General features: G+C 42.6%; 1 protein-coding gene across 2 annotated transcripts; it reads right to left on the bottom strand.

Moving 5' to 3' along the window:
* Window positions 1-788: 788 nt before the first annotated feature.
* Window positions 789-10,619, bottom strand: ptma (prothymosin alpha). Of its 2 annotated transcripts, none has more exons than XM_012963011.2 (5): window positions 10,416-10,619; window positions 4,510-4,584; window positions 3,799-3,883; window positions 2,716-2,783; window positions 789-1,801 (listed from the first exon to the last, which is right to left on the bottom strand). In XM_012963011.2, the coding sequence occupies exons 1-5, from the start codon at window positions 10,458-10,460 to the stop codon at window positions 1,748-1,750; spliced, it is 327 nt and encodes a 108-aa protein (XP_012818465.1). In that variant the 5' UTR covers window positions 10,461-10,619; the 3' UTR covers window positions 789-1,747.
* Window positions 10,620-14,644: the final 4,025 nt, after the last annotated feature.

Consider the following 14,644-nt stretch of genomic DNA (forward strand, 5'->3'; position numbering starts at 1 on the left):
TTCACCTTTTTCCTTGTTTTTTTTTTATGTCCATGACCCAGTTTTCTTCCCTTCACTCATGCTCCTTTTAATACTTTTTTTTTTTCTCTCTCCCTCATCTATTCTTATGCTAACATTGCAAATTTTGAAAGAAGTTAGAAAACTTCCACCCCAAAGATCCCTCTTTTTTTTGTGTGCACAAAAATTATCGTTTGTGCAGAGAAGTGGGTTGGTCAGAATAAGCACAAAATAACTAAAAGGGACCATTCAGACTAGGGCTGCAAGCTGAAAAGTACATGTGTACTATAGGACAGTCCCAGTCTACAACATTTTAAAGTTATCTTAAACAAATATAATTTGAGAGGCAATCATATGATTGCACAGACTATTTTTCTCCGCTCCTTTTTCTGGCAGAGCCACACAAACCCTTCCTGCTCTTTGTTCCATTTTGAAATGATTTAAGAAGTCTACCTTTCAGAGATTGTGTGCACCAACCAGTCTACAATTCCCAACATGTTACACACACACACACACACACTTTATATGCGGTGCACTGGCATGGCTGCCACAGCATTGCCTTTTTCCATGCTTAATTAGTAACAGCTAAGCTAATAAGGCAGCTAAACACTACCATAATTATAAAAGGTATTTTTTTTTTTTCATTTTACTGTATTTCTGGAGTGTTATACACATTTCTGAGAGCCCTTTGATACAGGGGCCTTGTTTAAATTTTGATGTACCAATATTGCTCAGTCTTTTTTTTTTTTTTTCTTTGTACTATGTTGATAAAGAACACACAGAAACCAGAATAGTTAGAACAAAAGGAAAGCCTGCAAATTAAAATTGCAGTTTTATTGACAATACTGCCACACACATCCAATCAGGCCAAACAAAACAAAAAAAAAGCAATTTCATAGACAAAAACAAAAGAAAAATCTTTGGCCATTCTCATCCAAACTCATCTAAAGTACAGCTAAAAATATGTTCAAAAAGTTACTGGAATGATCAGAATTTTATATTGGGGGTTTTGTCTTATTTATTTTAAGTTTTTTTTATAACAATTTTTGCTTTTTTTGTAAAGATTTTGCCATTTGGAGAAGAGACAGCTCTCACCTCCACACCTCCCACCGCCCTTCCCCCCAACCCAGAAAAGGGGGTTAAAAAATGCAAGGTTTTTTTTCCTCCATATATATAGCCATGGGAACAATTATCAAAAAGGAGGGGGGGGGGGACAAAAAAAATATTAATTTAAAAGCCCCCCCAACACCCTGGCAGTCAGATCCCCAGTACAGAAAAGGACAGTTGTATACCAATATGTACAAAAATATAAAATGTAAATAAAAAATACAAACAGAGGACCCCTTCCAAGGCGTTTGTTTTCCCAGTTTTTATAAAAAGGAAAAAAGCAAAATAACCCCTCTAGAATTTTAATGAACAATTCCACCCCACCCAAAACATTATGACTGGAAAGGAAAGCAAATGAGTGCATTCTATACTGGCAGTGCAGGGCTAAACCCTGGCTGAAGTGACCCACAGGTTGTTGCAGAAAGTAAAAAAATTTAAACAAAAACAAAGCCTTGTGGGCACTGTGACTGGCACCTTTGGAGGTGGTGTCATTTGTGGACGGAGGATGGGGGGCCAAAGAGGCTGCATGAGGGGTCGGGACGGAAGAACTACTTTTCTGTGACCCATATTTGAGAGTTGAGGGCAGGCGGTGGGGGTAAGGTTATATATAGACTTTATTTTGAGACAGGGACAATTCCCCACTCTAGTCGTCTTCATCTGTTTTCTGCTTCTTTGTTTCAACATCATCATCATCATCCTAAAATAAATTAAAAAAAAAAAAACACATTAAAGGAAATTGCATATGTACCACTCTGTTTCTTGCACTGCCTTCTGGTCTGTTCGCTGGAGCAGTTATGTAGGGGGTATGTTTTACACACCTCAGCACGGGATGACCAGTAGATACAGCCAGCAGTTAAATGTTTCAAAGAAATAAGTGCAACATACACCTTTTTTTGCTTCCTGTTCAGCCTATATAACTCCAAGCTCCACCTCCACAACATCTATTCTTTTCAGAAGTCTACCTGTGTCCTAACCAGTCATAAATTTGCCGATTTTCACAGCAGACTTCAAAGGGGCCATCTTCTGATCATCTTCTGTTAGAGCATGTGCAGTTGAGTCCACGTTCTGAATCAGCTTCAACTACCCATTCCGACTACTGACAAAAGAGGGTCAGCAGACAAAGTGCCTTTAAACTCGGAACACAGCTCAGAAGATTTATAGCAAGTTAGCACACAAGGAAACTTCTGAACAGGGAGGCTAAAAATGGGTAGGATTTAGTTCTAACAACCCTGCTAAGTATGGGAAAATTAAACTTAAAAAATAAAAAAAAAGGTTTTGCTTGGATGAGTTTCCCTTAAATAGGGAGCCTGAAAGCAAACAGGTTTTTGTCACTGTAGTTCTCACTAAGTGCATATAAGCAGACTTAAATTGTGCCGAAGGAACCGATGTGCTAAAAGTATGTGTTTTATAGGACTGGTATGTTTGAAGGTGCATATGTTACTGCATTGTAAACTTAAGAATAATTTGTTTTGTGTTAAACACCTTTTAGAATGTTATATGTTTCATTATCTAATCCTTTTAGCATCAGACATAAAAGATGGGTAAAACTAATCATTGAGTGAAAAGTTAAAGTAAAGTAAATTTAGTTTTATGCCGGTCCTTATGACCCACCTCATCATCTTCTGCTGCTCTCTTGCCAGTGGCTCCCTCTACTTCGTCGTCTTCATCATCATCATCTCCTGCAGGTTAAATTTACACGTAAAGAATAATCTTCCAACATTTGACAGGATACAGACCTAAACTAGTACTACACATCTGTTAAACCTGAACCACACAGCTGAGCTGACAGTGTTATAGCAGCTGAAAAAAATATTAGCTTCTCTGTAGAAAGTGACAGTGTAAAATTTAAACTAAAATGTTATAAAGCAAACCGTCACACCACTAAATGTAAAAAAAAAAAAAAAAAAACTGATTTGTTCTGGTAGTCTAATCAATTTTAAACACTCACCATGGCTGCCCCAATTTATTTATAATGATAAAGATCTGTTCTGGCAGAGTCAGTTTGTCATTCAGACAAGGCTATCCCTGGCCGGTCTGATTGCTTAAGAACCTGTCAGCACAAGCATTGTGACTTAATGAAGATGTTAAACTATTAAAATTCCTTAGCGATCACATTTTTGCCCAGTTCAATAACCAACATTATAATCATCTACTAGTAGAATATGAAACGATGCAAGTCAAAACAATTGCACCATGTCTAGTAACCTTTTGGCATGTAGCATTTACTGGTCCAAACACCTACTTTTTTTTTTATAATAAGACTTCTACCCAACTATTAATTTTAAAGTTTCTGCACCCCTGACTAACAGTGCAGTTCAGCTTGTCATAAACTAGATCAATGGGAACACAGTATAATTACAGTGCTTTTATGTTTTGATAATATTACAATGAATTTGAACTGGCTTGCTATATTAGCCGAGGCAGTGTGCTTGTTCCTCTAATTAAAAGAAAGTGCATGTTATTGAACACAAAATCGCATGGATCCTATATATGTGAAACATAGCTGAAAATTAAAGTCGCAGAAGTGTTCATTGTTTTGGAAAGGTTCATGTTCCTTTAGCTATCTGTGCACCAATATTATGCTCAGCAAGAAACAGAATAACTGCGCTGTCAGTATAATCTTCCTTCAAAAGAGAAGGCAAGCGCTGCTATAATTTTTATTAACAAGGTTTCTATTAAGTCTGGCAGAATTACCTTCTACTTCATCCTCTTCATCTTCCTCATCTACCTCTTCTTCTTCATCACCTTCATTCTCTTGCTCACCATTTTCCTCATTTTCCTGAAGAAGAAATATTAAAGGAAGTCAGGTGGTGAACTGCATAATCCGGGTCACTTATTAGCAAAGCCAGATATAAATTAATATTACCATAAAAATATGGGTTTATCGTCATCCTAGAAATACACAGCCCATTGCCCCAAAACCAAAGCAAAATCATTAAACATTTACCATCATTTATTTATAATTTAATACGTTTCTGGCATTTCAATCTCAGGAGATAATAAATGGGGGGTGAGGAACTAAACAATATATGAATGTCAGCATTATCACCCCATTATTTGTAATATTTGACAGCTAAAAATGCTTTAATTGCTAATAAGCTTGGTTCAAGAGTGTTGTTGACACCGATTAGACTAAGCTCTATGGGGCAGGGACTGCCTTCCTACTGGGTCTCATCCCATATGAGATTTAATCTGTGTATTTATACATATTGCATTTATTAAAATACTTGTCCTCCCTGTGTAATTTTGTATATGGTAAGATTCTACAGCACTGTGTATCCTTGTAGCACTTTATATTAGACAGTACTTTGTGTAACGTATGTATAACTTTATAAAGTCATTAGCATTTACACTGCATGGGATAGTGGGTAAACATGTCAAATACAAGCAAATCCCATTACTCACTGCATTTCCATTGGTAGGCTTGTCCTTTCCATTTTCTGCTTCTTCTACAACTTCCTTCTCTTTTGCTTTTAAGTCCTACAAAAACAAGAAAGTTTTGGTTACAGGTCATGGTAATGGGCATTATTAGAACAGTAACTATAGGAAGAGCAATGTTTGCTGGCAAACAACACAAAGAGAACCAGCTGTACAGAGAAGTAACAGGCAGAGACAAGCATTAAGCACAACAGACATCTTATGAAGAGCAAAAAAACTTCTGATTTATGGTATAAACTTGATAAATCGATTAAGACTTGTTTTAGTAATTATTAAAAAAAAAAAAGTATACTGCATGTGAAACAGCAGCGGTACATTGTCTCTGGCTGCCTATAAATTGGGTTTGTAGTAAATGATAAAATATGATAAATTAAGGTATTTTCTGTATTTCATTCACAGCAAAATAATTGGGATCCTTAGCAATGTAACTATATGGTGTTTATTCTACCTATATTTGATACAGCACACTTATTTTTAATTGTACCTTCTACATGTAATGGAGAATCCCCCTGGCGTTAATATGGGGAATAAACAGGCATCTGAACGAACAAAAGACTTCCCCTGTACCTGCACGCACCATACGTAGTTTTAAAATTGGCGCCACCAGCTAGGTAAAGCAATTGGTTACATTACGGTACAAAGACCAACCCATGTCCATATCAGGGCATCCGGAGCAGCGCATTGGCCCGACACTAACATTTCCAGCCCCCATTTGGCGCAAAGTCACCTGGAACTTGTAGTTCTCTGGTTATTCTCTTTCAAAATTCCCTACTGCGACACGCCCGCTAGGGGAGGGAAGAGAAAGACTACGACACCCAAAAGGCAACACGTAGTGACGCGCACAAATGTATGCAGGGGGGGCGGTGACAAGCAAGAGAACGAGGGGGGACGGACGATGGAGGAGACGAAGACTCCATAATTCAATCGGTATATTACAACCAGCCGTCAGATATTTCCAGAGATTATATTTGCTTTAGCAAGGGGTTTATAAAACGACAGCTCGTATGCTAGATAGGAAGCTGCGAAGGCTGCGCAATAAAGCAGGTAGCCTGTAATGGTTTAGCAAGGTCTGTAATTAACCCTCCCCCACCTCCTAATTAAAGCCTCTGCCTTTAAAGTCTAATCCAGTTACCATCTGTCCCCCTGCGTTAGTCTCTGTAGGATAAATGACTCCCCAGAGGACTTGTGACGCCGGACGTGGTGGAGAACAGCGGGCTCAATACAAGCAAAGTGACCCATCTCCCAGCCCGGCATGATCCAGCTGTGTAACCCCCCCCCCCCCCTAATCTGTCAGGGGCACACAGGGAGCCGGGACATAGCAGCGCCACACTGGAAGACGAATTGTTTGCAGTACATAAAAGTAAAGGGCCAGTCCTACCTGCAATGAGCCCAGCCCTCACCTGCCCATAACACAGGGAAAGGGAGCTCTCCTACACGTGGGAGCCACACTGGGCTCTCGGAACCCTCAGAGCGGCGGAAGCAGAGTTTTGGCGAGAGCTGGGCGCAGGTGGGGCTCGGCATCAGCCAAGGCTATTTATGGCGGAGATTAGCCCGCACATCTCGCTGGAAGCCCGTGGTAATGACCTCCAAATGGGTCCGCTCCTTTAGAATGGGGGTGTAAAGCATTGGGCCCGCGGGCCGGACCCTTCATGAAACACACCCGGTCCCCAGTTGGCCCAGATGCTCTGTAGAGCTCGGTTACATGAAAAGCGTGCCCCACATACATCACGTAGCAGTAGATAAAAGCATAATCGGCCTCCTACACTGACAAAGTTGGGATGCCCTGTTGTACAGCGCGATTCCCCGATCTGTCGCTCAGCGAGCATTACACCTGCCATACATTGTTTCAGCCAAACGGCACCTGGGCTGGTACTGAGCGCCACATCCAGACCGCCGCCCCCGTAGCAAATCCTCCCCGCTTGGGTAGCCGAGCCTCACTCGCTTACATGGTACAGGCGGGAAGAACAGTGGCACCATCCAGCTAGCAAATTCCACCCCAAATACCCAGGGCTGAAGGGAAGCTTGGCAGCCCGCCCAGTGCCCGCCAGCCTCTCATATACAGAGACAGGGCGCTCGCTAGAAAGCGAATCGACTGGGACCAATAACCGTAGCCTATGGCAGCGCTAGGGGCAAGGGGACATCATGCAGGGTACAAGTGTCAGATAGGGTCGCAGCCTTCTACTGGGCGCTTCTATAACAAGCCAGGACAATAGGAGATCGGCAGAAGGGTCACACTAGCAGCTTCAATCGCACTGCCCCATCTTATCCACCTCCTCCAACCTCCCGCTCGTTTCTCACACTCACGGAGGTCCTTTAATGCATTGGAGCAAAATCTCCGGGACTAACCAGTGAAGAGGCTCCGGGGCTATGAAGTAACGCTGCCAAGTACCTAGAAACTTACAGATAGCAGTCTGAACTAGCAGCTAGTTGAGCAATGAAGCCCGGGGAAAGGCTGGAGATGGCACGTATGCGCCCAGGGTGCCACTCTGTATCAGGACCATGGCTAATCCCAGCAGGACGCCACACACGCAGCGCCTTTTAACTCGTTATCTGTAGGTACCGCACTGTCTAACCATTAACCGATTTCATTGCCACTACTAACTACTGCCGGTCCCTGCCATACAATAGATGGAGATCCGCGCTCAGATATTCCCACTGACAGACACTACTCCCCCGCCAACACAGTGACATTCATAGAGCCAGTGTGAGGGACATCGCGGGCTGAGCCGCTCTCATAACACCAACTGTGCCCACAAAATGCCCTCTCAGCGCTCAAACTCTCTCTTACCTTGGGGGTTTTCTCAACGCTGGCGTCCACTGCTGTGTCGGACATTCTTAATATAATAAAATAAGCTATATACAAAAAACCAAAGTAATTGTGCAGGTCCCGGGAGCTGGAAGCGAGTGTTACAGGAACAATGCAAAGATGGCTTTTTATTTCTTATAATGACTGCCAGTGAAGAGCTCACGCGGCGCCAGTCCTTTTAATATAGATCAGTGGGAGGGGCGTAAGACCGGCTTCTCGCCTTTCAATTGGCCAGACCTCCAAAGAAAGGAGAAAAAAAAATATACCGTTTGATTGGTCATTGCTCAAACAATGGGGGAGGGTGACTTGTTTTCTTTTCCATGGTTTAGCTGCAGTACCAGCTGTGGCCTGAACGCCACCGCTGTGGAAATCGCCGCATGCGCAAAAGGCTCCTCTATCGCCGCTATTGGCAAACCAATGCAAATGAAGAGGAGCGTTTTCCCCCACCCCTTGGAGGGAGGGGGGGTTTAGTACCGTGTGCAAAGCAAGGAGGTGGGGTACCCTTTCGATAAGGACTGCCCCTTTTACATTGTGAAACATGCCCCTAGGGCATTTACATACCCTCTGCCCAGCAAGCGATATAAACATGCCGACATAAGTCGCTATAGGCAACTAGCTTGTCATGTATAGTACTCCTGCTGAGCCAACGTGAATTCAATAAAGTTACATCAGGAGTTATTTGTACAGGTGAGAACCGAGCGATCCCACACTCACCTAATGTCAGAAAATCAGCCTCAGCTCCATAGCTATTCAATTATAGCGCCCAATAGTCTTCAACTGCTGGGGATACACAATGGGGGGGGGGGCGACGGCAAAGGTCGCAGGAGCTGTAGCGTATTTGAAGCAAGAGCGCCGCACGTTGGCCACCCATAGCATTCAGCGATAGCCTATTCCCATCTTGGCGCCAAATGTATCCTATAGGAACACCTTTGCGTTGTACGGACCACATAAATCAGCCAGACAAAGCGTTACGCTATTAATATCGCAGGTTGCATACTGATCTGCCTCTCCGCTCGCCCCTGCCTTCGCATACAGCAACATTATTTGCTACACAGGCTTGTGAGCGATACACTACTACATTAGCGCGTTACTACGCTCCTCCCCTCAAAAGGTACACAGAGACGGGGCGCACCTGTACCCCTGAATGTCACTTAGCGGGTTTCCTATACGTGCATGAGAATTCCACCAAGGACTATACACAGACACTCGCCTTACAAAAGACCGCATATGAGAAAGTAGACTTAAACATTATATCTATTCTATTAATTCGAGGTTTAACCCTTTACAAACAGAGCCATTCTAAGTGGTAATTTTCCACTCCGTTCCCTCCGCCCACCTTAACATCGTCACATATTACACCACCCCTTGCCTTCTTACGAGCTAATGTGGTGCACTTCCCTATTTGGCCACTTGGCCTCCCTTTGTTACTGGCTTATCTGTAATACGCGGAGCCTGCGTGTAATGCATACTATGTGGTTATAAGACGAGTAACAAATGTATTGCTTTGGAATTGTTACATACATTACAAGACCTATTTGCCCTAACAAGAAGTCTTTTTGAGACCAGTCGTTTTTGCTTGTTAGCAGAAAGTTAACATCGAATTTATACCCTCGACACGCCCGCTAGAGGCAGAGAGAAGAAACTACAACCCCCAGCAGGCAGTAGGCTGTGACGTCCGGTGCTTTTAGAGAGAGTGAGGGGACGGAGGATGGTACAGACGAGGTTGCCATAAGTCAGTGGGTGTATTACATACTCCCCCAAATCTGTCAACTGGGCTCCAACATTACATTTCCTTCTTTATGAAATTAGTGTTTTCAACAAGATAGGCCGTACCATAGCTACTTAGGCAGGTTTGGTTTAGTGGAGTAAGTAATTAACCCCCACCTCCTAATTAAAGGCTCTGCTTTTAGACTTAATCCAGTTGCCATCTGTCCCTCTCCGCTACTCATCATGCCAACCTCAAGCACTTCTGTCGACTAAAGGTTAAAAACAGTACGTTCAACACAACCAACCCATCTTTAAGCTGTTGAACTGCAGCTCCCACATCCTCCAGCCTTACACTGTGGAAAGTGCAGAGTTGAAGTTCAGCAGGGGAGCCAGCTAGATCCAATTAGCCCTAAACGTTGCATACGGCTGTTCCAGTAACGTGTTTGATTCAGTAACCCCAACCCGGCTAGGTGTCCGCTCACAGACCCAGAAGAGAGAGTTGAAGTGCTTCCCAGAACATGGGACCCAAACTGTGTGCTCCTGAAACCCTAGAGCCGATGGGACCAAGGTTTGGCGAGAGTCGGCCTGGAGGCTAATCTTGCCAACTACTGCTTATGGCCGAGGTCGCCCCGACATATCTCTATCCGCACACCACTATTCAAAGCCATTGGGACTCCCTATTGAACAGCTGTGCGTTACCCCGGGCTCCCGCTTATTTCACCCCCCGCGCATTTATCCCACACACCCCGCTAGGAACAGCGAAAGGAAAATGAGCCCGTACTCCAAGCGCTTCCTTTATCATTAATGGAATATGACAGGTCTTGCAGCAGCGCTGTGGAAAATACAGCATAATATGCATTGCATAGAATCACACGTTTGCCTCTATAACATGTCCGAGAAATAGGAGGGGGTGGGGTTAATGGAAGGGTCGCACTAGAAGGTACCATTATATCGCTCCAACACAGGCGGAGCCCCGGATGCTACTTTACTGGGGATGCTGGGAGGTTTAGTTTAATAATAATGAAAGCCGCAGGCTACAGAATCCAGAGGCAGAGGAACGGCCCGCACAGTACCACGCTCCCTTATAGGTACTTAGAGCTGGAATGCTAAACAAGCGGGATAAAGCCCTAGGGAAGGCTGGGAATGGCACATATGTGCCCAGGGGTGCCGCTCTGCATGGCTAATCCCAACAGGATGTCACACAGGGCAGCAGCACATCCCGGACAATGCAGAGCCCAGATATCCCACTCACAGGCACAACTCCCCCACTAACACAGTGCCATTCATAGCGCCAGTGTGTAAGAGACATCGCGTACTGTGCCCACATGTCCTCTCAGCTCACAACTCTCCCTTCTCTTACCTTGCTGGGCTTCTCAACACCGGCGGCCACTGCTGTGCCTGACATCCTTAAATACAAATAAGTGAATCTATAGATAATGCCAATAAGAAGATCCGGGGAACTGCGAGACGGGGGAGTGGGGCACGGGGTGGAAAGTATTTTTTTATTTATCTCTTTTAATAAAAACAGATTAACGTTTACCGGGCACCTGTGCTTTTAATATAGATCTGTGGGAGGGGCATAGAAGCTGTTTCTTGCCTTTTGATTGGTCAGATCTCTAAAGAAAGGGGTGAAAAAAGAGCATTGCTCAAACATTGGGGGATGGGAGACATTTTCCTGCTACAGCTCTAGCTGCGTTACCAGCTGTATCCTCAGCGCCCCTTGTCAGAGAATGGCCCATGCGCACTAGGCTGTCTCTAAACTGTCTTTTGCCAAGAAATGCGAAAGGCTGTATTCGACTTGTGTCTCTAGTTCACTGAGCGTGCTTAAAGGTGTTGTCTGCCTTTGAGTTAACTTTTAGTATGATGTGAAGAGTAATGTTCTGAGACAATTTGCAATTGGTCTTTATTTTTTATTATTGGTAGTTTTTTTAATTATTTCAGTTTTTGTTTAGAAGCTCTCCAGCTTGGAGTTTCAGCAGCTATTTGGTTGCTAGGATTCAAATTACCTTAGCAACCAGGGTGTGGTTTGAAAGAAAGACTGATATATGAATAGGAGAGGACCTAGACAGAAAAATAAGTAATATAAAGTAACAATAACAATAAAACTGTAGCCTCACAGAGCAATAGTTTTTTGGCTGCTGGGGTCAGTGACCCCCATTTGAAAGCTGTAAAGAGTTAGAAGAAGAAGGCGGCAAATCATTTCTAATAATGAGAAACTAATAATGAAGATTAATTGAAAAGTTGCTTAGAATTGACCTTCCTATAACATGCTAAAAGTTAACGTAAAGGTGAACTACCACTTTAAGAATTGGGGCTTGGGGGGGGCCAGCTTTTAAATTAAAATAACCATAATACGTTATTATATCTGCTCTCTGCCCACAATAAAGGCTTGCTACCCCCTTTTTTTTCTAGAAAAAAAGAGGGCCTTTTATCTGTTAATTAATATAGCCAATTAAGAATGGTTGCACAGGAGAAGCACACAGGAACTAAAGCTATCCAAACATCTTCCCCACCCTTTCTAGTTCCACTGATTATTATTGTTATTACACTTTGCCATACGTATCTTGGTGGCCTCCCTCACTAGGCTCCTCCTGGCACACTCACTTTTGTTGCCTGTTATTAGCAGATTTACAGCTATGCTATATTCTTTCCATTTCTTTAAGTACAAGGAAAGGTAAAAAAAAACAAGAAGTATCTGAAAGGTCCATGTGAAGTTCTCTTTGCTTTTCCCCTTTTTTCATATTTTATACAATCTACCCCCAAAGCCTAGGTAAGATCCTGCATTGTAGCTTACGCACAAGCTCTAGTGATGGTGTGCTAGTCACATGGGTGGGGGCAAGCTTCTGCATTCACACATGGGTCAGCCCAAAAGCTGCACACTCGTCAACAGGCCAGCCCCTGCCTAACCATGATAGCAATAGTGATTATAAAGGAATATAGAGAAGTTCCAGCAGTGAATACTGGGGTATGGTAACCTATGCATCGCATTTTAGCTGACTGTATACGGGCCAATCTGTGGGCATAACTTTTCCTTTATCTTTAATCGCTGATTTAATGGTACTCCAAGGGATATTCTGTGACTTTGACATTTTCTTTTATTCTCCAATTTGTACTTTTTAATCACCTTTAAACCCCCAACTATACCCCCAAACAATGTAGGTCTCTATAAAAATATATTGCACAAACAAGCTCATATGTAAGACCTAAATAAACCATTTTCATATAAATATACTTTTTTAGTAGTATGTGCTGTTGGGTACTCCTAAATAGAACATTGCCATTTTAAGAATTAAGGGCCTTCTCCTGCAATCATAGAATTCACAGTGCACACAAACAAGCCAAGGCACACATACAGTGGTGTGAAAAACTATTTGCCCCCTTCCTGATTTCTTATTCTTTTGCATGTTTGTCACACAAAATGTTTCTGATCATAAAACACATTTAACTATTAGTCAAAGATAACACAAGTAAACACAAAATGCAGTTTTTAAATGAGGGTTTTTATTATTTAGGGAGAAAAAAAATCCAAACCTACATGGCCCTGTGTGAAAAAGTAATTGCCCCCTGAACCTAATAACTGGTTGGGCCACCCTTAGCAGCAATAACTGCAATCAAGCATTTGCGATAACTTGCAACGAGTCTTTTACAGCGCTCTGGAGGAATTTTGGCCCACTCATCTTTGCAGAATTGTTGTAATTCAGCTTTATTTGAGGGTTTTCTAGCATGAACCGCCTTTTTAAGGTCATGCCACAACATCTCAATAGGATTCAGGTCAGGACTTTGACTAGGCCACTCCAAAGTCTTCATTTTGTTTTTCTTCAGCCATTCAGAGGTGGATTTGCTGGTGTGTTTTGGGTCATTGTCCTGCTGCAGCACCCAAGATCGCTTCAGCTTGAGTTGACGAACAGATGGCCGGACATTCTCCTTCAGGATTTTTTGGTAGACAGTAGAATTCATGGTTCCATCTATCACAGCAAGCCTTCCAGGTCCTGAAGCAGCAAAACAACCCCAGACCATCACACTACCACCACCATATTTTACTGTTGGTATGATGTTCTTTTTCTGAAATGCTGTGTTACTTTTACGCCAGATGTAACGGGACACGCACCTTCCAAAAAGTTCAACTTTTGTCTTGTCGGTCCACAAGATATTTTCCCAAAAGTCTTGGCAATCATTGAGATGTTTTTTAGCAAAATTGAGACGAGCCATAATGTTCTTTTTGCTTAAAAGTGGTTTGCGCCTTGGAAATCTGCCATGCAGGTCCTTTTTGCCCAGTCTCTTTCTTATGGTGGAGTCGTGAACACTGACCTTAATTGAGGCAAGTGAGGCCTGCAGTTCTTTAGATGTTGTCCTGGGGTCTTTTGTGGCCTCTCGGATGAGTTGTCTCTGCGCTCTTGGGGTAATTTTGGTCGGCCGGCCACTCCTGGGAAGGTTCACCACTGTTCCATGTTTTTGCCATTTGTGGATAATGGTTCTCACTGTGGTTCGCTGGAGTCCCAAAGCTTTAGAAATGGCTTTATAACCTTTACCAGACTGATAGATCTAAATTACTTTTGTTCTCATTTGTTCCTGAATTTCTTTGGATCTTGGCATGATGTCTAGCTTTTGAGGTGCTTTTGGTCTACTTCTCTGTGTCAGGTAGCTCCTATTTAAGTGATTTCTTGATTGAAACAGGTGTGGCAGTAATCAGGCCTGGGGGTGACTACAGAAATTGATATTGAAATTGATAAACCACAGTTAAGTTATTTTTTAACAAGGGGGGCAATCACTTTTTCACACAGGGCCATGTAGATTTTGAGTTTTTTTTCTCCCTTAATAACGTGAACCTTCATTTAAAAACTGCATTTTGTGTTCAATTATGTTATCTTTGACTAATAGTTAACGGTTTTTGATGAGCAGAAACATTTAAGTGTGACAAACATGCAAAAGAATAAGAAATCAGGAAGGGGGCAAATAGTTTTTCACACCACTGTACATGCTAGGCCACATCAGCCAATTAATGGACAGAGTTCTGTCTTTTACTCCCACACTACTCCTGTTCCAGTTGGAGCTGCACTGTTTCTGGTCATGTGATCTCTGAGGAAGCACACAGCCCATCTCTAAATGGTGGCAATATTTACTGATATATATATATATATATATATATATATATATATATATATATATACCAGTTTGTTGAAATAGGTTACTTAACTCATAAACCTCACTCCCCCCTCATTTAGGAATGTCTAATCTGAGCTACCACCCTCTAGAGCTGCAGAAGGAAGCTAAAACCAAGTTAAAATGGCAGCTGCAATCTTAAACAAACGAAGGGAGCTTCTAGGGCTCTTTACTCAGGTATGGTAATGCTTTCTGCAGAATAAATATATTGTTCTAGGTGGCACTATGTGGCAAATCTATTGGCAGTAAAATGTCAAAATGACTTTCCTTATATTCTAACACATTATAACATAATATAAACTATCTGTTGGTTAAGTATTCATTCTGGGGGTATAGTCTTCCTTTAAGTGTCTTTTGTCTTCACGGTGTAGGTTATGCCACAATTCCAATTTACCAGAAGTTGGACCTTTCAGATATGGGTGGATTTCA

Source organism: Xenopus tropicalis, chromosome 5 (assembly GCF_000004195.4).
Source record: "Xenopus tropicalis strain Nigerian chromosome 5, UCB_Xtro_10.0, whole genome shotgun sequence".
Taxonomy (NCBI): domain Eukaryota; kingdom Metazoa; phylum Chordata; class Amphibia; order Anura; family Pipidae; genus Xenopus; species Xenopus tropicalis.